We start from the raw sequence: 22,648 nt of genomic DNA, 5'->3' as shown, positions 1-22,648 counted from the left end.
TAAATATGAGCTTCTGTAGGGGGAGGCATAAATGTGCTCTTTTGTGTATTCTAGATTTGAAGATTATACAAATAAACAATGAAAAATGCAGTAGAATTATACAGTTTATTTTATCCTCTTGAGGACTTTACTAGTAATACATACTAAAAATTAAAGTTTTGTCAGCATGTAAAATATAATAGCATCTTCAGAGAGTTTAATTTGCCACTACATAATTTTATAGGAAGATTAATATTTTAAACAGTAGTATTTCATTCATTTCATTATCATACATTTAAAGATTTAAGACAAATAGCATTTACGCACATTTTTAATTTCTAAATTAATCAAATTGGGAGAGGAAAAAGAATAAAATACAGCAATATCTTTACAACCAGTTGAAACTTTCAAACCATTTTGAATTTTGCAATATAAGATGAATGTTGAGAAACGTGAAGAAGTTTGGGGACTAGAGATGGTAACTGTGCAAAAATATTGTGAGCTACTCAAATGCTGAAATTCAAAAGGACCAGTTAGCTTCCTGACAGGTACAAAGGTTGTGTTTACCTTTTTTAAGAGATATAATATGACGGATACACACATAACACTTCAAATGCTTCGATTTGGTGTGGTGATGTTTGATCGGTCTAGATTTTTGGATTATCCTGTGTAGTAGGCAAGCTTGTCTATTCCCTTATTTTGCAAGGAAACAAATCACTCACTTTGCTCTTACTGAAGTGTAGTTCAATTCAGGCATCTTTTAGACTTGCATATCTTCTTTCCTTTATCTGATCTGTGGCAAACTGAGTATTGATGGCACCGTGTTGGTATTTCATAATCATATTTGTTTCTAAGATCACAGTTTAGGGAATGGCTGGAGTTTATAATTCATGTTATAGCCATAAACAGCAGATTCTAGTGAAGGAGCTAGAAAGGAAAATTGGATAATTACAAAGAGAATATACAAGAGAAGAAAAAAAGTATGAGAAGATCAGATAGGAATTGATAGGAATTTCCTGAAATAAAAACATATTGCATGTAGTACTTTCTAATGGTCGAAATATGTTTCACTCTAAAATATTATAGATCTTTTACATATTTAGATTTTTCTAACATTTTTAATGTTTGGTAAAATTAGCATGTTTTCTTATACTTCGAAGTCTCGGTTCACTTGTGTGGGATGTCAGTGTTCACGTAATATCCTTGTAACTATTAAAAGAACACCAGTGGTTCAAAACCGGGGTAATAGCACAGTAAAGAAAGTTAGGCTTCTTTGGCCAGAACCTACTATTAAACATTTATCATGTTAGAACTTGTATTTTTCATACCCTGCTTCTAATTCTTTCTCCTGTAATTCGCATTGACATCACTGTAACATCAAGGGATATGATAAGAATCCCCACAGACAAGGAAAGACTTGAATATTGCTGTTAAAAATGATGTGACATCCATGCTGGGAATCATGAAGAAAAAAAATAAGAAGCTAGAGATACATTAGAGCCTAGATTTCCAGATCATGGCTTCCTGAAGTGCTCCAGTTTTTAAAGATGCTGAGTAGTTTTGCTGAGGTTTCCCTATTGACCACTGTAGAAGCGCTGCATGCTTATTATTTTCTGCAAATAAATGAACATAGCAGCTATACTGACACTCACATGTCCAGTTCAGTGTACTTGCTTTCCTTTTGTTTCGTACATCTAGCCTACATCAGTTTTTTAGCAGTTTATTTTTAACTTGGCAATTTCTAATTTTAAAATAAAATTTTCTAGTAAATAAATAAGATTATAAATTCATTCCTTTGATGCACTTCCATGCATCATTTTAAAAAGAAGAAAAAAGATGTTTGGTCAACATTTTTCATGTAGGAATTATCTATTGGATACTTCATACTGGCTTCTTCACTCGTAGAGAATATTGAAAGAAAGTGTGACTTGAAAAATTTTAAGAGTGTTGTATTCAGCGGACTGGATAAATATGGAGTTAGGGAGTTATTAAAACATTGATTCCTAATCCAACAGACCAAAACTGTTACAGTCTGTTGGGCTAGTGCTAGTGCATCTAACATGATAGACCATAACAGTTCCTTTGGACATGTCAGTGTCTAATTATACAGATTTTAGTTTTCAGATCATTGACTCGATAGACCACAAAGAGGCAGATTAGAACATGCTATAAGTATTGTCAACCTAAGTACTTTCACTGTGACTACCTTAAAAGCAGGAAGAAATTAAGAGTGTTGTGGAAGAGGCAAAGAATGAAATGCTAATAAAATAGGGAGTGAATTGGATTTTATCCATATCTATTTGTTATATAATTTACAATGTCTTTTATGTAAGGTGAGGAAGTACTAGAGGAAGACATTCAAAATAACTGTGTTGGCAAAATTTAGAAACAGGGCATTTACAATCTTGCATGTTTTTATTGTAGTTTTTCCCACCTCAAAGAATTCCAAAGCATTTATTTAGGTCTGAAACAGAAATTTTATCCTTAAAACTTGAGATTGTCAACTTTCTAAGGAACGTACCTGTGGAACTCTAGGCACGTAAGCAATTTGTAAGAATACTGCATGGCAAGGGTGGGAGAATAAAGTTAACAAATGTATCCAAAAGACAACATGTTACGGCAAATACCACAGTATGTTTCATATGCACAGTTTGCTCTGAAAGTAATGTCTTCTATTTATTTCCATGGAAACTACTACAGATACAAAGAGTAAAATAACACTGTTTGCTAGAGCATATTCTCAGTGAAAAACACTGATTCTCAACATATTCACCAACATTAGCTATTCATTTTCACCAGCGATGAACAAGCACCTCATGTCACATTCATAAAAATCTGCATGGCTGTCCAGAGCGTGCCTTCTATTTCATGTAGCTGTTGCCACAGCTGAAATGCACCACCATTACCTCACTGTGCTCACATCCACTGTTCAGTTTCCATAAACATTCACAGGCATCAATGAATGTCAATGGGTGCCATTTTTTCCATATGGAAGAATTCAGTGACACACCGTTGCTTCGTGTGCACTTCCATGTTGGATGTCATTCTGTCAGACTTCCCCTCTGCTGCCCTCTGTTGCACAGCAACAAAATGCCATGTAGTATTGGCAGATAGGCTCAAACTCTACTGCCATCCCACCAACATCCACCTCTGATATTGTGGACCAACATAACAAAATAGGAGACATTACTTTTGGAGCAAAAACTGAGGTCTGCATTGCAGAGTTTAACCCAAAAGTGTACTAAAAATCTATTTTCCTTTTTCTTGAATGAATTTCTAAATAATTCTGTCAAGGCTTTAATACTAATTTTGATTACTACATGAAAAACTCATGTTGTAAAGTCATTTGTAAAAGTCACTCAGACATCAACTTCAAAGGCAACAATTCCTCTCATTAACTATTGTTTTAGAATTATTCCTCTGTATGTTAGGAGACTGGTCAAATAGCATTGTAGATAAAACTGTGTTTAGTAGTGAACTGTAATAATAGTTATGAAATCAAAAATGATTATAATCTGTGTTTCAGTTATACATTGTTTTAAAGGTGATATGGTATACACAAAGTGTAAATAAGCCCTGATTATATATTGTTCTGATCTTGTTCAACATCTTCAGCAGTGATGTGGTAGAATGCACCCTCAGCAAGTTTTCAGATAAAGCCAGGAGGAGTGAGTGACATACCAGAAGGCAGTGCTGCCATTCAGTGAAACCTGGACAGGTCGGAGAGTTGGGCAGAGAGGAAACCACTGAGGTTCAACAAGGGCAAGTGGATAGTTCTATACCTGGCAAGGAATAACTGCGTACAGGTTACAGGCTTACCTGCTGGAAAGGGGCTCTACAGAAGAAGTTCCTGTGTGTCCTGGTAGACAGTAAGTTGGCCATAAGTAGCAGTGTGCCCTTGTGGCCAAGAAAGCCAATGGTGTTTGGGGGTTTATTAAAAAGAATGTGGCCAGCAGGGCGAGGGAGGTGATCCTGCTCCTCTACTGTGCCCTGGTGAGACCTGGACTACTTTGTCCGGTTCTGGGTTCCTCAGTTGAAGAACAACAGGGAAAGTCTAGAAGGAGTCCAGCGGACGGCCACAAAGATGATAAGGACCTGGAGCATCTCCTGTATGAGGAAAGCCTGTGAGAGATCTGGGATACTTCACCCTGGAGGAGACTTACAAATAACTAATGGGGGGCAGAAGTCATGTAGATGGGACCAGGCTCTTTTTTAACAGTGCCCAGTGACAGAACAAGGGACAATGGGCACAAACTGGAACAGAAAGTTCCGTATAAACATGAAAAAAATCTTTAGATGAGGGTGACAGAGCACTGGATCAGGGTGCCCAGAAAGGTAGTGGAGTCTTGTTCTCTGGATATATTCAAAGCCTGCCTGGGCACTTGCCTGCGTAACCTACTGTTAGGAACTTGTTTTGGCGGGGGGTTGGACTAGATGATCTCCAGAGATCCCTTCCAATACCTACGATTCTATTAATGTTATGTTCTTTCCGGTATAAATACTGATTATTTGTACTAGTCTGACTTTAAAATGCTGAGTGAAAAATATTTCCAAAAAGTAGCGATAGACAGAATTTTCATGTATAAATGATAAAACTTCAGAAATACCTTTAATATAGCAGTCCTTGATCAAACTAATACTAGCTTACATTGCTGACACTGAGCACAAGATTAATTCTTGAAGTAAGGATTTAGTTTGAGTGTGTAGAGTACGTTAATAGTAGTAAAATTAATAATCCCAGAGCAGTTATGCCACTGAAGTCAGTATGAATTCTACTATTATATGCAATGTTCCGAATTTTTCTATTAGCTTTAGGTTTCACATAAAAATGTTAAGGTCCATTTAAAAATCTGTGTCATTCTTGCAGATAAGTATGCTTACTTAAACTCCTTATATAATATTACTTTTAATAAGTATATTTATACTATGTATATTATATTGTAAACTTCTTCATACATAGAGAAATTGCACGGATAAAGAAGATAACATGGGTTAGAGCTAGGCATATTTATATAGCTCTGATTTAAAGACTAGATAAATCAGGAAATAAAGTATTTCAGATTTAAAATACAGATGGAAAAAAATATAGAGAGAGATAGGTAGAAATTTCAGTGGTTGATATAAGACATTGTGTAATTTTTTGGCAATAAATTAAAAATAATTTGGGCACCAATACTAAATTCCAAAGTATAGAGCCAATTTTCTAGAATTGTATAATGACGAATCATTATACAATCTTTAAGGGTTAATGGAAAGAGAGAGGGAAAGTTTGTATGCCAACTGCTACTGTGGAAGAGTTTGTACCAGTTAACTAACAGTGTGTTAACAGGTGTATACGGTTGTTTTCCTAATTCACATTGCAGCAATAACACTGACCTGGCAATTAAATTAAGGGCTTGATTAAACCACCTGAATGGAGGCCTCTAGCGCCAACAGAGACACTCTAGGGCACACGAGGCACCCATGCAGGCTGACGTGATACATAATGGTCTGGAGTGGCTGCTAAATCCTGGCAGATGGGTGAGCTGTCTTTGCTTGGGCAACCGAGATCAGCTTTTTGTTTTTCTGTGAGGTAGTATTGACAGAAGAGACTGCATTGATATAGGGTTTTAATCCATATACGTTCAAGGCCTGACTCAAAAATTCAGAAATAAGCATGACTCAAAAGTTCAGAAATAAGCATTTAATGAAGTAGTCAGGAATGATAAAGGTAGGAGATGCATTATCTTTCTCACTGGAATACCTAAGTGAAAGCAGAATATCTGATTTTCTTCTTTGTTTTTGTACCATTGCTAGTACTTAAGGTGAATAGAAATTACTTGGTTAGAAAGCACTTACACTGAAGAAATTAGCCTGAAAGTAAAATTCCTAGTGCAGTTTCCTAATGCACAGTAAGTTAACCAAGTTACTATTAGTGCTGTTGAAGCTTGGTAACACTGAATGAATAAATTGTGAAACATTTTCTTTTTATGATTTTGTTTATACTTCATTTAATATAACTTATGGATATGGCTGTAAAGTTGTTTAGTTGTCTTCGTGTTGTGATATATATGCCATGAGTATGATAATATGCTTTGATCTCACTGCAATGGGAATATAAAGCACAATAATATAGAAATCAACCTTCTTTTTGTATCATTATATTAATACCAATAAATTATTTAATGGCCTTGATACTTAAATTAAGGACATCATAATGAGGGAGTTGGGGAGGACTTCCCAAAATTGTTTTAGAGGGAAATTCTTAAACTTTGTCATATTTGAATATTACAGAAACTTTTCAACCAATGACAGTTTAAGATGAAAATCATAAAATCTTGTGCTCTGTAACTCCACACTGTTTACAGCAGTTGCTGTATTCTTTTTGTTGGGAGGGGCTGCACTTTTGTGTTAAGCAAAATAATTCCTGTTTAATTTGTGACGTTAGTGAGTGAAATCCAAGATTTCTGATGTATGAAAAATAATTACTTTGTGCTAGGAGATCTTGTTTTCTTATAAATTTTAAAATTCTTAGAGTTAGTCTAATTACTCCAATGGAAGTCCTCGTTTCTTAAAATCACACTTCATCCATATTATGGCTTCGATTTTATGGAAGCTCCAAGAACAAGGATTACAAACTTCTAGGACTGGGTTAAATTATATATGTATGTCAAAATTTTGTTCTTAATTATATTCTGTTTAGAATATAAATAGTGTTGAAAATTCAACTGTCACTCAGTCATTTAGGAGGAAGATAGGACACAGGCAACACTTGGTAGTTTGTACCATGTGCCCTAGAAATATAAATTCTTACATCCACAAGGGAGAATTAAGAGATTTCTGTGCTGACATAACATTGAATTTGTGCTTCATGCTATTTATATCCATCTGATCTTAAAGGAAAAAAAAAAAAAAAAAAAAAAAAAGGGTGTCTGAGACCCATTCTCTGAATCACTTCATATCTTCCACTTCCAGGTCCTGAATTTTCCTATCAGCTAAAATAGCCGAATCATCTACAGTTCAGGCAAGAGTTAGTTCTTTACTGTACCACACAATCTCCATTGTAACTTTCTGCTCTTTCTGAGTTTTATTTTACTCTAAGATACTACAGACTTTTAAAACAAGTCTAGTTAAACACTGAAAATATGGTTATATATGTTTATGTATCAATGAATTATCAGAGTTTCATTACTTAAGTTTTTCAGTAATTGTAAAGTTTCACGCTGTTTTCACAGTGAGGATGAACTCCCAATTTTCCACATGTGAAAGAACATATATTTCCATTATGGTATCAAAGATACAATTTTGTTATAAACCAGAATGCCTCTGTGTTTTCTGGTGTCTATTTGTCATTCTAGTAGCTGAGCTACTACTAGTTAATACTGTTTATAGTATTCATTTTGAATGAAAAGCATTAAGGAAATTTCAGAAAAGTTTGAAGAAAAGTCATAGATGTTCATTAAACAGACATTCTGTTATTTTTTTTTTTCCTGAAGAACCAGGTATACTAAAAGCTGATTGAAATAGCAGATGTCACATACTTGAAACTAACTCTACCAAAATGTACTTTAAAAGTGATTCAAAAAATAGTCAAGACTATTGAAACATGCTAACAGAAAATACTTCTGCAGAAATACTGCACAGTAATTACAGTTGTTGACACAATTCTACTAAGTTTCACATATAAGGCCTTACATAAACTTAAATTGAGTTTTGATATGCATATAACTTCCATATTAGGTTAGTAAGAGTATATAATTTCAGTGTAGTTAAAGGTGATTTGTCAGAAGTGAGACAGGCCTTCCTGAAAGTGGGTAGATGCACCATTTTGGCAAGAGCAAGTACTGACAAAATATTTATGAAATGTTCGGCCTCTTCTTTAACTTGTGAAAAAAAATAGGATATGGTATTGGATACCATAAAAAAATACCATTGGATACCAAAATAGGATTGGTATAGGATAGGTATGGAAATTAAAAAAATAATAAAAAAAAAATTGAATAGTGCATCAGGCCTAATTTCTGTGAGTGCATAACACACATTGAAGTAATTCAAAATCAGTAGTATTTTTCACTTTATAATATGTATAATAAAATACCTTAGTCAAGCTTCACTTAAATGTTCGCTCTTTCCTTGCTTAAATAGTTTGGTTTACTGTTCTGTTAACTACGTCTTTTGATGCAGTGAACTGCTTTTTTTTAGAATAGAGTCCTTTTAAACAACAGAAAAATTTGAACCTGAAAATGTTTTGTTATCCTTTGCAGGAACATATCTGCAAGGATTGTACTGAGGGGTTAATGGGGGGCAGAGCAGAGGAAATTAGAAACTTGAACTGTTTGGAAAAAATAGGGTAGTGCAGCCTCAATAACTATCCCAAAGAAAGACTGAACATCAGAGTCACTTACTGTTACTTTTGTGTCCTCTCCCTCTTTTTCTGTCCAAATTCAGGAAATATATTGAACAGTTAATATAAACATTGATTTCCAACTTTAAAATGACTTCATTATGATACTGGTAAAAATCTGTGGTAGTTTGTCAGCATGAATAGGAAAGTGACATATAGGACTAGGAGAAGCAATACTATGCATAAGCATTAGCCCATTGGAAGTAGCTGCTCAAGTGGAACACAGCCACTTTGAGTCCCAGAAGGACATTTTCCTGACCCACACTGTCTAGTTTTACATCAGAGAGCTCAGGCTCCCTACGGGTACTGCTCCAGTCCTTCAAAAAGATGTGTTTAGCCTAGAGTGTCTGGCATGTTGAATATATACAACTCTACATGCAAATCAGCGTGTTTGTAATATTGCTCTTTCAATTATCTTTCTGTTTATCTCACGTATAGTAACTCCTTTAAAAAAATATTGAAGGAAAAGTCCTCGATTTTAAATGTGTTCTTTTACACCTGAAATATATAAAATTTATATATATATATATATATATATATATATGAAAGAGCAGTAAAAATTATGTCCTGTGCTTTCATTGTTTATACACAAACTACAATGATAGAAGTAATTCTTATCTTACTAATTGAGTAGAACTTCTTTTATGGAATTTCACTTAAATTTCGTGTACATTTTTCAGTCAATAAAAAGCGTTGAAATGTTGAGCAACACTAAAACAACCTAAATGCATCTTGAATTTCGACCATACCTTACTCCTGAGGTTTTATGCATTATATACTCACTGCAGTTAATACTTAAAATTGGCCTTTGAAGGATACAATCCTGCAGCTTCAAAGCACCGAGTTAGATGAGCTACCCTTTTCCAGACCTACTTTTCCTGTACTTTAAGTAAAATAGAATGTGGTGGATCAGCTGAACTCAGGAGTCCTGTAAATTATGGGTTGTTTGCACTAAGAAATAATGCTTGTTTTGGACATCAGGTGAGATATATGAACCTCTCATTCTTAGTTATCCCTCTAGGTTTTTGTAAATAATAGTACAGAATTTAACTAAATAATGCATCTGCTGCTACTAAAATGTTAAAGCTATCACACTAACCATGACTAATAGTCATTAAAAAAAAAAATGAATTCTAGCATATAGTGTTACTGTCCATAGGTTAATATGTTATTATTCACACAGTTTCTGTGTGGAATAACATATAGCTTCTTCCTTACTTTCATGTTCAATTTATGGAGTTGTGAAATGAATTTTATAAAATGAAAATATAGCAAAGATTCCTTTACAAATTGGAGCAGTATGACAAGGAATGTTTCTGGTAGATACTTTTTTTTTTATAGGTATGGCTTTGGGTTAAATTTTTTAAAATTAAATTTCTACTAGTAATTAATACTTAGTAGACAGTTGATAATAGAAAGTAAGATTTTAGAGCACTTTTAGTAACACCTGTTCAAAAAAAAAAAAAAAGTTGGCATTCTCAAATCTTCCCATAAGTAATGAGCCAGCACATTATTCTTACAGATAATTCTGTACTTTGGCATCTGAAGATATAGTAACACTGAGACAATGCTCCATGAAAACACCAGTGTTCTGGATGGAGATAAAAAAGTTTCTCAGCTGACCACTTTGTGGCTGTTTTTAAGTAGAATTGATATCTTCATTTAGATGAAAAGACAACTTCATAATTTCATAGACTTGAATGAAGAGGGTTTCTGTAAGCCAGTAGCTGATAAGTCTAAATTGCTTCTGTTAGGCAAAAATCTATGTTTCTTTGTATGTAATTTTCACAGGATATGATAATAAAAGAAGTGGTATGTGTAAATACAGTGACAAAGTATGCTATCTATGAATTATGAAGTAGTTTTGTATTTATTATAAATTTTTTCCCCTTCATTTTTTTAAATTTATCTCTTTAGCATATGTGCAAGATAGATTTATTAGCTTGTTAAAATACTATAGATGGCAAAACAACAAAATTGCCTACTACATCCAAATGAAAATGAAAGAGTTAAATGAAAAATACAGTTTGGTCACTAAACTCATCCATGCTAGGCTGCAGGTACTGCTATATCTAAGATAAGGTAAAGGCAATACTAAGCTACTACTTCTGATCTTAAATCCTGTCCCTGTAGTTTGGATTACATATCCCTTAGTTTGTTTTGTTTTAACTTCGTTTTTTACTTTGTTTTTCAAAGTGTAAATTGTTAGGTAGCAAGCTTCAAGTTTTTTAAACAAGAATTTTAAATATCTTTAATATGCTGGAGGTGAATTAATAGAGATAAGTTTGTTCTCTTAGGGCTTAAGTCTGTTACACCTAAGATACAGTCTCTCCTGAACTGAACAGTTGTCAGTAGAAGCTTCAGAGTAGGTAATGCTTGACAGAGTTTTCATTATCTTGCAGAACTGAGTTTTCCAGGTAGTCTTCTGTACAAGCTAGATGTAGTTCCTTCTAGTTCTTATTTGGTACTCTTGCATTAAAGTGTGCAAAGCTCAGCTTTTCACCATACCTAGCAGTGCAGAGGAACTAGCTGCAATTTGGGGGCAAAATAGCACCCAAATAATTACACACAATTTCTTTACAAGGCCTTTCCTTTTTCTGATGCAAACATCATCCAAGGAAGCTATGTATATGTATAAAGGAATCACTTGTTGTTCATCCTTAAATATAATTTCCATTAACCCATGTCCTATTTGCTTTGACTTTAGAAAGGGCAAATCAGGATTTCTGCATTTTCAAATATTAGTGTATTTAGCATTTCTCTTTTTATGTTACCTGGTTTTAATAAAGAATTTTGCAAGAGAAGGTTTATATTAAATTACTCATATTTCTAGTTTATTCTGCTAGGAGTCTACAAAAAATCTTCTGTATGTATTTGGATGACAGTATATGGAAATATACTCTGTCATTTTTTTAAAATAATTTACAGATTTTTTTTTTTCTGATTGCAATAATGTTAGACATATATAAGGAAAAATGTTTTACTTTTAACATTCTCCTTTAAGTTGTTTGAAGTAAATTGCGATTTTTTTTTTCAAAAAACACTTTTTGCATATTTTCCTTTAGTGCCCTTTAGTACCTATATCAATATGTAGTTCGATTTCTATTAGACTTCATAAATATATTGACATGACATATCTGTAACACTAAACATAAGCTTCCAATGCAAGAGTTTGTACATAGTCCATATTCAGATATCACCATTATTTCATTTTAAAGATCCCAGCATGTTTACCCCATTATCCTTATAAACTCTCTAGTACTGAAATATGTCAACACTTTTTCTTGCTACATTCATTGAAATTAAGCACCCTTACCCTACCCCATCTGTAAACATCAAGTCAATTGGCAGCTAGCACATTTCCCAGTCAGCAAGCAGTATTGTGAATTTTATCTTCTCTTGCAGAAATCAATTCGTCTTCGTTGCAGCAGATGAAATTTCTTGTAACACCTCTGCAGGTAACAATCATTGATACTTCTTGATGCATCCATCCAGGTCTCAATATCCTTTTTCACATGCTGCATTTAATCGTAAGAGAAAGCATAGGAAAGTCCATGATTCAAATTTTCGGAATAGATTAATTTATAGCTTGAGTCTAGATTCTGCCATATAAAAGACATTAGGTTATTTTTGCTGACTTTGGTGTTTTATTTCCAGTTTAAATATTGTATGGCCTAGAAAAGTAAGGATATGTTAAACCTTCTCATAAAAGCTTACTGTGCGGTGCAATCAAGGTGATGGTGACTTGGAAAAAAAAAATGAAAATAAAAAAACAACCACAACTACTGCAAACAATACAATGCCCTGTGTAGGACATTGTAAGTGCTATAGATTTAAGAGTTTTCTTTTCAACTCTCTGGGGGCAAATATTGCCCACAAGGGTACTGCAGACCCTAAAGCACTCACAAAGTCTATCCTATGGATAAGATAGTGCGAGAGAGGGTCTGCGTCTTCAGAGGATCACTTTCTAGTAAGTAAAAAGACTTAGCTGTTTTGCTAGTATACTATCATGTTGTAAGCCATGGATACAGAAGAACAAACAATGTTTTAAAATATATTTATTAATGGTAATTTATAAGTATATCAAGGGATTTTTTGTCTTTTAAGCAATAGAGATTGAACAATGTTAGTCTTAATACAGGTAAGGATGATGTTGTGTTGCTACATAAGAAATCAAAAGCTAATGTGTTTAGTAACAGTGTTGGCCACACTGTCTTTAATGATATGTGAAAAAGTCATGGAGATGCGTGTATTGAAGGAAGAAAGGATATATAGTGTGGCACAAAAAGTTGGTATCAAGAAGTATTCATTTGTAGAGGGTTTTACATTAGTGGAAGTAAATGAAAAGTGAAGAGTTTTCTCTTTATGTCATGGTGACCTACACAGAAGTACGTATGTTTATGGAGAAGACTGTAGCTAAAGTCACTATATTCTAAGATAGTAATATACTGCACAGTAGCCACAACATTTTTGGTGGTAATCTGAAAAGTTCTTCTTAAAAAGAGAACAAGTTTCTTTGTTTATTTAATATAGATTTCTCGGAATCCTAAATCATTAGCAGAATGCATTTTGAGAAAGCAATGTTTGACTCTGATCAGGATTCTGACATTCGTTATTTCACCTCTTTTTCCTACTCTCTTCTGGATGATAGTGAACTGCAGCAGGGAGACGACTAATTTATAAATCTGTGCCTGGAAGAGTGCATATAGATAAACTTATTTTAGCAGTTTTTTTAACTTGGAGTTCTTAAAACACACATATAGTTTTAATAATTTTCTTGTTTTGAAAACTTTCCTTGTTTTGCAGAATGAACCCTTTTAAGCAATACTTACATCTGTAGACATTAATTTCCCTCAGGTCATGCAGAATAAGTGTCCAGACTATACCATACTTATTGTGTATGTCATTTCACTGAAATTCCAGAAATGTTCATCACCTGTCTGATGCACACTTGTTCATCAGAAAATGCACTGAAATTTACACAGAAGAAAATGGACTTGTGTATATTTATTAAAACTTTTCAGTTTACCAGTAAATTACCATTATTACAATGATTGTGTAAATATAGTGTTTCTGCTAGATAATGTTTTTGACACTATGATGAACGTATCAGCAACAGGTAACTTTAGGGGTCTTTTTTGTTATATGATCTGAAGGAGCAAGCTAATGAAAGCCTCTATTTTCTGTTCTTTGTATATTTAAATTTTAGTGATAGAATTTAAAGGAATTCTGGCTATATTTAAGAAAGAAAAGAAAAAAAAAAAAAATCAACCAACTACAGCATACACTGACCCCTTTTCCATTATGGAACAAGTTACCAAAATTGCATTTGGCCTTTCAGATTTGTAAGCTGACATTCAACTTATTATCTGATGTTCTGTGTTTCACTACATGAAGTATACATAGACATATACTCTTTCAGAACAGTAGCTGTCATTTGATTTTTCAGATGTACACAAAACGTCTATGATACAATATTATATGCTAGTAATGTTCCTAAAATCAATTAGAGCAATTCAAGTGTTTGCCAGATTGGTGTAAGATAAGATACTGATAATATGCTACATGTTTTAAATGTGAGTACGTGTGTTTGTATTGTTTCCTTGTGAAGAATATATGTGTTTGTAGGGTTAAACTCATCATGTAACAAGTAAACTTTTGTTTGGAACTCTATTGTTAAATGGAAATGGAAGTCTTGGGTGATTCTACTGATAATATTCATTCTTTTCTTCCTAATGCTTTATCATTTCTTCCAGACAATACTTAACCCTAAGCCACATGACTTTATTTTATTTTTATTTTTATTTCAAATTTTTTGTTTGTTTGTTTGTTTTTCCTAATTTAGAAATGAAGTAATATTGAAATCAAACACGATAGGGTAATATGTCGATATATACATTTCTATTCATGTATGTATATCTATTATTCAATGAACGTTATATAAAGAAAATATATGCAAGAATATGCAAGTGTGTGACAGAGGGATCCTTCCATGGGAAATTTAAAAATATTTTACTCTATTATCCAGAGCATTTTGAAGCTAAAAATAATTACTCTTCAGAAGAGAAGTTCTATGCTTCTGGGATAGATCTTCTCTGGCAGGCATGATTAAAGAGTATGCAAACAGACCTGAGCTAGATCAGAGGTAGGGAAACTGAGACCTCCTTTCAGCTTGTTGATGCAATTTTAACAAGGATCTCTGAAGAATTTCCTCTAGCAGAACTCTGACAATGGTTATATTAGAGGAGTATTAATTGTGATGGGGGCTAAGGGGATCTTACCCTATCAGTCTCCTTATAAGTCAGAAAGAGACCCAGAAGAAAAAACATGGTTTATTTACTTGTTGGCTAGAGAACATAGTTAATTTTGTATCTTTAACATTTTAAATCAATTTTTCAAATCAGTAATCAATATTTCTTTGTCTTTTAGGTTTTGTAAAGCTGAAATTTATAGCTCTTAAAGAAAAAATATTTATAGTGCCTTTTCCAAGTTTATGTACCTGCATTTTATGATTTTTATGTTAAAATGGGGCAGGATCATTATTCTATATTTATACCATTTTTGCTTTCTTCCTCCAGTTATTAACTGTCATCTAACTTCCATCTCCTAACAAAAAAAATCCAGTGTGATTGTACAGCCGGTAGTATTTTCCCCCAAGAGTATATGCATTTTATGATTTTGAAATAACAGAGAGAAAGGCAAGGGTATGTATACGCTTGAATTCAGAATGAAGTTTGGTGGAGGTGAATACAACATCTATCCAATTGTAGCTGTATTTATTTACATATCTGGGCAGAGTCATCCCCGTGAGGCAGGAATGTGTGTATGTGTAAAAGAAGTGCATTATAAAGCTTTAGAAGTTTACAGTCCTGGGTTAAGTTACTGACTTCTCTTTGGAGAAAGATACAGTCTTGAAAACAGATTAAACGAGGAAAGGTTTAATTTTCATCTCCAGGAGAAATCCATTATAAAAGCAGGCAGCTTAAAGAAACAAACCTCTGTATTATCAAAAGTTTGAAAAGAATATTGGCAAATTTTAATGAACATGATTGCACAAATTCTTGCAATTTTACTGTATGCTAGCATTAAAATGTAAAAACGAATACTTCCACAGATTTAATTTGAGAAACAATAGCAAATATCCCATTAATTTTAAAGAAAATTAATATTAGTAAAAGTGCTTAGAATGTTTAAAGTGCTCTATCTTTTCTATGGTACATAATTACATCTGGTCAAATTTTTGCTATATATGCTTGCATACATCTCATAGACATATTTCAGTTTTTGGTAAGGGATATTGATCAGATTATGATCATTGAAAGGAATTTCCAAACAGTACATATTATATAAACTGCTTTGGAAAACCTTGGAAAACACATACTGAGTTTTTTGCTCTTCAGAAACTAGGGAATGTTGTATTAATGCACATTATTAAGCTTCTATAAATTCCAGTGTCCTTCATGTTGGCAGTTTAAATTTCTTTTTACTGCTGCTGTAAATAGACCGTACATGGAATCCTATTTGTTACTGCTTTTACTGCTCTTGATAGCAATGGTAAAAATGCTCAGCTGTTGGATCAGTTGATAAAAATCACTAAACACTTTAGTTTTCCTCTGTTCTTCTTTCATAAAATTTGATTAATTTCTTTTTCTCACCCAGTGAAAACACTGGCAGACCTTTTGGCATCTTTGTCATTATCTCTTTGACAGCTTACCTTCCCTATGCTTACAGTTCTAGGTCAGTTCGCATGGCTAGTCAATTGTGACAGCATGACAAGATTAGGTAAAGCTGAGGTTCTGTGATTTGTAAATGGAGGATTTGCAATGTGAAGCGTCTTTGATAACAGAAATAGTGAATAATCTGTGTTTGCCCTCAACAAGTGCCTACAAGCACGTGTGCATCCCCTGTACTGTTCTTTGAATGAAGCAACCAGATTTTTTTTCTCTGATAGACTGAAAAGAGTACAAAGGGAAACTGGTTTGTGTGTGTGCATGTATGTATGATCGTAGAGCAGTGCATTAAGTAAACAGCGATTCAGTATGAATATCCTGAACTTATCATATTACATTTTAAACTTTTAACAAAAAATAAAATAAAATAATGCGTACTTACTGAACTTCACTATCACAAAAACCTGTTTTAAAAGTTAATATAAAGTGTCTGTATTTATTTATTACTGATCTAGATGAGAAGTTACTTAGGATTTACTGCCCCAACATAGACAAATGCTGTACGGATCAGACAAATACTTGTTTTTCTCTGAAGTTTGACAGATTAATAAATGTCAGCTGATCGCAAAGCCTCAGTTTCCCCAGTGGCTTTTTATTATGAACATATAGATAGTCTGTCTTCCTGAGAAGGAAATTATACAAAAAAGGGGTGTTGATAGCATGTTATATTTTTAAGCAGATGTCAAGTGAAGTCCCCACATGTTTGTGGAAGTTGCCTTTGGCATCTTTTAAATCCAAACAGGGAGACTGAAATCTGAGACAGAGCTTTTGCTTGAGGTCTGGGGTAGTTCTACAGCACTGATTCAGCACCCTCACAGGAGGAATGTCACCTGTGCTGCAATGCTACACCTTTGTATTTCTGCAAATTCAATGCTACCATTTATTTAAATGTTTACCAGTATTACACTAGCAGCTGAGCTTTGGATGCATCTAACATATTTCAAACAAAGCTGTAAGGTAGCATTCAGGAAAAAATAAATTCACGTCTGAACATCAGGGACTGAACTTTCTGCAAATTCCCATCAGTGAGCAATAATTGATGAGCCAAATAATAATGACCATCGTAATTAACTGGATAATTTTGCATGTGACATAAATAAAAGTCAAAAGGTGGAAATTGTTTCCTGCATGTAGATACTTCTGAGTAGGCTTCTCAGCTTTCTTCTGATTTCACCAGAAGGAATAAGTAAGAACTGCTTCTAATATTATCACTATCGTATGTATGAAGATCCCTTCATGGAAAACTTTTATTGCCCTATTCGTATGGTAGACTGTGGTTAAAAACTCTGCATCTCTGTGAAAACCTAGGAGTGGTAATGCTATACTAAGAGGAAATCCTGCGCTGCCTTGAAGATATACAGGAGTTCAGCACTGCAGCATACCTTGAAATTTTGCTGTTTCTCTGTGCTCTATCGATGCTATGTCTTCCCATGTCCTCTGCTGAACAATGTAAATCTGTGAAGTGTTATCAACAGTAGAAGAAAGGAATGTTTTGTGGTCCTTTATTACAGAATGATTTTAAGTTTTAATATTGTGCATTTAAAATTTTGGGTTAAGAATTTCAAAATTTTTAACCTTTACAATCAGGAAAATGACTGCAAACTATCTCTACTTCAAAACATTTTCCTCAGTGTTTTGTAAAAATAGGTAGGATAGGCTCCTTTCCTCATTTCCTTCTGAGATTCGCTCACTTAGTTGATGGAATGCCTACACTTGTTTCATATTTATATCCAAAATTAATTAATATATTTATCTGCACATGCCTTGGACACCATGTGCAGATACCACTCTACCATAGTAAAGAATTTCAGGTAAAAGGACAACCACTGCTGCACAGTGGTGAGCGACTGTGGTTAAAATACTGCCCAGGGAAACGCTGTGTCTCCGCATGCATACAAAGGAGCTCCTGCTGTCATCTGGTTTTGGTATCACAGTGCCAGTATCAGAATCATGTGAGCAAGAGGAAAGCAGCCTGTTTTAGTGAGTTACTGGAATCATTTATGTGGATAACACAGGTAACCAGTTAACAAGCTTTCCTTGCATTCCTTCCAATACTTCACTAAAACCTTCATATCTTTTTTTTTCCTACAATTTTATTGCAATTCTGCAGTTCTGGAGGTAAGATTAGGATTGCCCTTTCTGTGCCACCTCTGAAGAGCAAGAGGCACATCCTGCAGTAGAGCTCATTTCCTAGGTGATAAGTTAAGATGGGGAAATAAAACTCTTCTGCACAATATTCTCCCTATATATACATAATACCTAGTGAATGCTGAATTGTTCAGCTGTCTTTTTGTAAAATTTAGTAATAAGTGTCAGTGCAAGTGTTTTGGTAATTTAAGCTTGTTCTTTCTGAAGACTCGATACATGTAGGTCTGAAGAAGCAGCGATTTTATGACTTGATCTTTCAATTATAAATCAAAGCTAGTAAATGAGTGGATATTGAGGAGAGGTAGATGTATGAGCTTCCCAGCAGATCCATATGTTTTGCTGGTAATATGGCAAGTAACAGGGAATTAGATCACAGAGTTAGGCTGTTCTACTATTTTCAGTTTTAGTTTTTACTTGACTACTGGTTGAGGTTTTAACTTCTGTTTTTATTTAAGAACAGAACCATCATTTTCTGTAGTTCTGGTAATATCTTCCAGTCTTCTAAGAAATAGAGAAAAATGATTGAGTTCAAAAAGATGTGTTCATTAAATTGTGTTTACAGATCTAATTTTATGTTTTGCAACACTTGAGGAAAATGTTTTAACTTGTTGCATATTCTGTACTTTGAATTTTCCTTTATTAATGTTGTCATTAAACCCTACAGTAGATATGCAGTTAAGGAGCTTCCAGATGTTTCCAGTGAGTGTCAGAGTTCCACACTCTGTCCTAGATGTATAATGAAACATAGCCACAGTACCAAAGAACCTAAAATGGTCATTAAAATTAGAGAAGGGCATACTTTCCTATTTAAGAGGTTCCAGCAATACCTACTCCTGGTGATCTACAAAGAGAGATTTAATTTCAGAGACCCTGATAAAAGAAATTTCTCCAATTCTCTTTTTCTATTTGTATTGGACAACAAACTGCCCTTTTGCGCAATATTTAAGCAATTTTAAAGCTTGTAATGAAAATCGCTGAAGAAATTGAGGCATAGCCTGAGCAAAGGATTTCAGCATTGAGCTGCTGGTAAATAGTTTGCAGCCACAATGCTACGCGTGTTGGCATTGCAAAGTTGAATTTTTTCTTAGTATTACATAGAAAGGTGTTGGTGTAGTTAAAAAACAGTGCCAGTAAAACAAAATGCTAGCAAACATTAGGGGATATTTTCCTGCTGTGTTCTGAATACTTATTCTAGACATACTGAAAAACAGTGGAGCTTACTTTGTTCTCATTTCTAGTGGATCAGAATTGTTCATCACTTGTGTTCCTGAATCAAGGGTTTATAAGTGTACAACTTGGCATATATAAATTGATTTAAGATTTTGTAGAACATACAATCGCATTGACTATTAATTCTTTGAAAATACTTTGCTATTTGCATGTGCAAAATTGTACTAAATTGTTTACGTGGAGTGATTATTTTCAGGGTAAACTGTCAGAAAGCATTTAAATACCACTAATTTTAATAAGAAATAAGCATTCTGGCATGTGAATAAATGAACCAACAGCTATGTACTAGCTTACTGATTTTCAGTGTGACAACATAGTTTAAATCCTTACTATTTTCAGCATGGAAATCGGAATGTATTCTGCTAACCTTCTGAGCTTCTAAATTTGGTGTCATGCATAGGCGTGTTTAAAAATTAGCATTTAAAAAGAAACCTACTTGCTTTAAGTTTAAGCTGACACTGTTCCTTTCCTCTGTGGAAATGAAATTTATTAATCATAATAAAACCATCATATTCTGAAGGTAGAGGTCACCCTGAGGAGAAAAAAAGTCTATTCATCACAGAGGAATTTCAATGCATTTTTCCCAGATAATATCTGAGCACGGATTCTCTTCCCTTTGGAAATATATTCTTCCAGGGTTGTGCTTATGTGCATCAAGTGTATGGAGGAGGTTGCAGGAATGAGAATTTTTCAATTTAGTTTTGTATACTTTGTTTTCTTTTAGAGACAATTTGGAGGAGTGCTTCTTTACGTTTTATTTCATGTTTACATTGCAAACATTCAAGTAGAATTCCAACATACTGCTAAAAAAAAAAAAAAAAGGATAGGTCACCATTAGGATTATTTCACCTCTCTTTTGTTTAAAGGAAAAAGCATTGCTTACACAGTAGGACAAAAAATACTGAGTTGGAACTATCATCTGTCTTTGGAAATAGCTTAAAATATTTATTTATCCATATTATCTTCTTAGTTGTCCAGATTTCTGTAGAAGATCATTGTAATACTAATAGCAGCATGTTTCATTCCACCATTGAATACTTGTTCATCATTTCAGTGATGAGTTAGGTTAAATACACACCTAATTTAATAAAACTTCAGCACTCTTTGGGCTTGTTCCTTCCTACTTACAAGAGGGCCTTGAGTTTCAGCCACTTAATTTCTTGCCGTGCTTGACTCAATGTGCTCTTGGTTTTTGGTTTTGTAATGCAATATTATATATTCTGCAGCAAGAATAGAATGTAGTATGGAGTCAAAATGCAGCCCTGCTGCACCACATGGATCAGAGAAGTGAAAAAAAAAAAAAGCTTACAGTAAGTCCCAGTGTAGTTGACGGCTTCTACTGCAACATGGTTCTTACAGGTCTAAATTTATAGTTCTTGCTCAGTCCTATGACAATAGAAGTTTATCAGGAAAAAATAAAAATAATAATAAAAAAGTACTTTTGTAACTATACCAATTCCCATTGTTCTAAAAATAATAGCCATGATTTTAAAGCATGTGTAATAATAATATATGCAATTCATCCTCTATGTTACTAGGGATATTAAGGGAATGTGTAGATCTGGAAATGAGTCTAGCTTTAAATTAATTGTTTTCCCTTTCTAGATGTTTGCTTATTGTTCAAATGAGATCTGGCTTGAGGGAATTAAAAATGTAATGATTTTTAAATGAATTCTCAGACTTGAAAAATGAACATAGAAAGGAAAATAAGGTGTCTTTTTCACCTCATGAAGATGAACAAGAAATGTAACATTCTATTATGTCTTCTATCAGAGCTAATTTTTTTTAAATCTCCAACTATTATAGTGCTTACGTCCCAATTTGGAGAGAAACATTGCAAAGCTGCTAGTTCTTCCATATGAGGAGGCTGCAGAGTTTGTGACCAGTGCCAAACCTGCACTAGGAACTCTTCCCAACTCAAAGGATTACTAAGTGATGCTTACCCAGCAGGCTGATCAGAACTATTCTTCCTTCCTCTCCATCTCCTTCCTCCCCTTCCTCTCCTTCTCTCTCCCTTTCTTTATTTCATTAGCAACAGCCTGGTTATTTTGGTGTTCATTGCCTCAGATAATTTTCAAATATAGGTATTCATGGATACCAACTGTTTAAATGGAAATGACGTATTAATTTAATCTTTCACTGTCCAATATAATGGATGTAAAAGAGGAAATAGTTGTATGTTATGCAAGTCTTTTAGTGCATAATTCCCTGAGGTTAAGACCCTAAGATAGAAGATGACTGGACAACATTCTGATTCCTCTGGATATTAGTGTATATTTTTGTACAGATAAACATAGCTTTGGTGAGAATTAAAGCCCCTATTCATGAACTTTCAAAACTCAATGATAAATTAATTCCTTTTCATTGCATTATCCCTTAATAGAAAGTTAAATGTACTGAGTAAACATGATAATACAACGGAAGACATTCAGCCAACATCCAAATTTGGCCGCAGAATGTCATAGAACTCTTTATAGGAAGAAATAAACTGCACTTAGCCTTTGCTCAAAACTTCTATTAAAAGTAGTAGGTAATCTGTGCTTGAAATTTAACACAGTATGTATCCTTTAAACTTATAAAGATTTAAAGATAATAATTGCCACAAAATATTTTTACATTTTTCTTGGGTAAAGGAAAGGAGAGGAACTGCTTGTTTTATGTCTTGGCAACCAGAGCATGATTACCAAGTAGGTCCACGCATGCCTGCTTTACAGAATGGCCGAGTCTGGAGAACTGGGGCTGCAGGTGTTTGGGATTTCTCATAATTAAGCCCAAACATGTTTACGTGAAAATGTGACCCTCAAAATTAGTCAGCATTGTGAAAAAAGGAGTCAAAAATCAATTTGGAAAAGTGCTGATCCTTCTTACCAAGCAGTGTAAAATGCAAGAGTAATAGAACTCAACTCCATACAACCCTCACAGATTTTGAAGGACTACAGTAGCAGCATTGTATTGCTGGAAAAAGGTGCCTACTCAGAACTGATCGCCTCCCAATCACTGTACATACACTTCAAAGATTGTATTTACTGAACTTTATTCTACTTTTGTTTGTTTGTTCTTTCATCCAGATGTGTGTCTACATAGCTTTGGAAAGGAAAAACATATCACCTTTAAATCTGTGACTCTGATGTTGGTCGGGTAGTAAGAGGCATTTATGTGAAGTATCTGCCTTTTCGGG

General features: G+C 33.9%; 1 protein-coding gene across 19 annotated transcripts in view; it reads left to right on the top strand.

Annotated features, from left to right (window-relative positions):
• Positions 1 to 22,648, top strand: part of RBFOX1 (RNA binding fox-1 homolog 1) — a 755,409-nt gene that overhangs the window by 727,471 nt on the left and 5,290 nt on the right. For 5 of the 19 annotated variants that reach the window (XM_085237549.1, XM_085237548.1, XM_085237540.1 and 2 more), the window contains one exon: positions 11,768 to 11,820. The exons of the other annotated variants lie outside the window; for them this stretch is intronic. In XM_085237549.1, coding sequence (XP_085093675.1) covers positions 11,768 to 11,820 — 53 coding nt within the window. The remainder of the gene's footprint in view (positions 1 to 11,767; positions 11,821 to 22,648) is intronic. 19 annotated transcript variants of the gene reach the window in all.

Source organism: Meleagris gallopavo, chromosome 16 (assembly GCF_905368555.1).
Source record: "Meleagris gallopavo chromosome 16, MGAL_WU_HG_1.1, whole genome shotgun sequence".
NCBI lineage: Eukaryota > Metazoa > Chordata > Aves > Galliformes > Phasianidae > Meleagris > Meleagris gallopavo.
The sequence above is the reverse complement of the archived record's forward strand: the minus strand, read 5'-3'. Positions and strand labels throughout refer to the sequence as shown.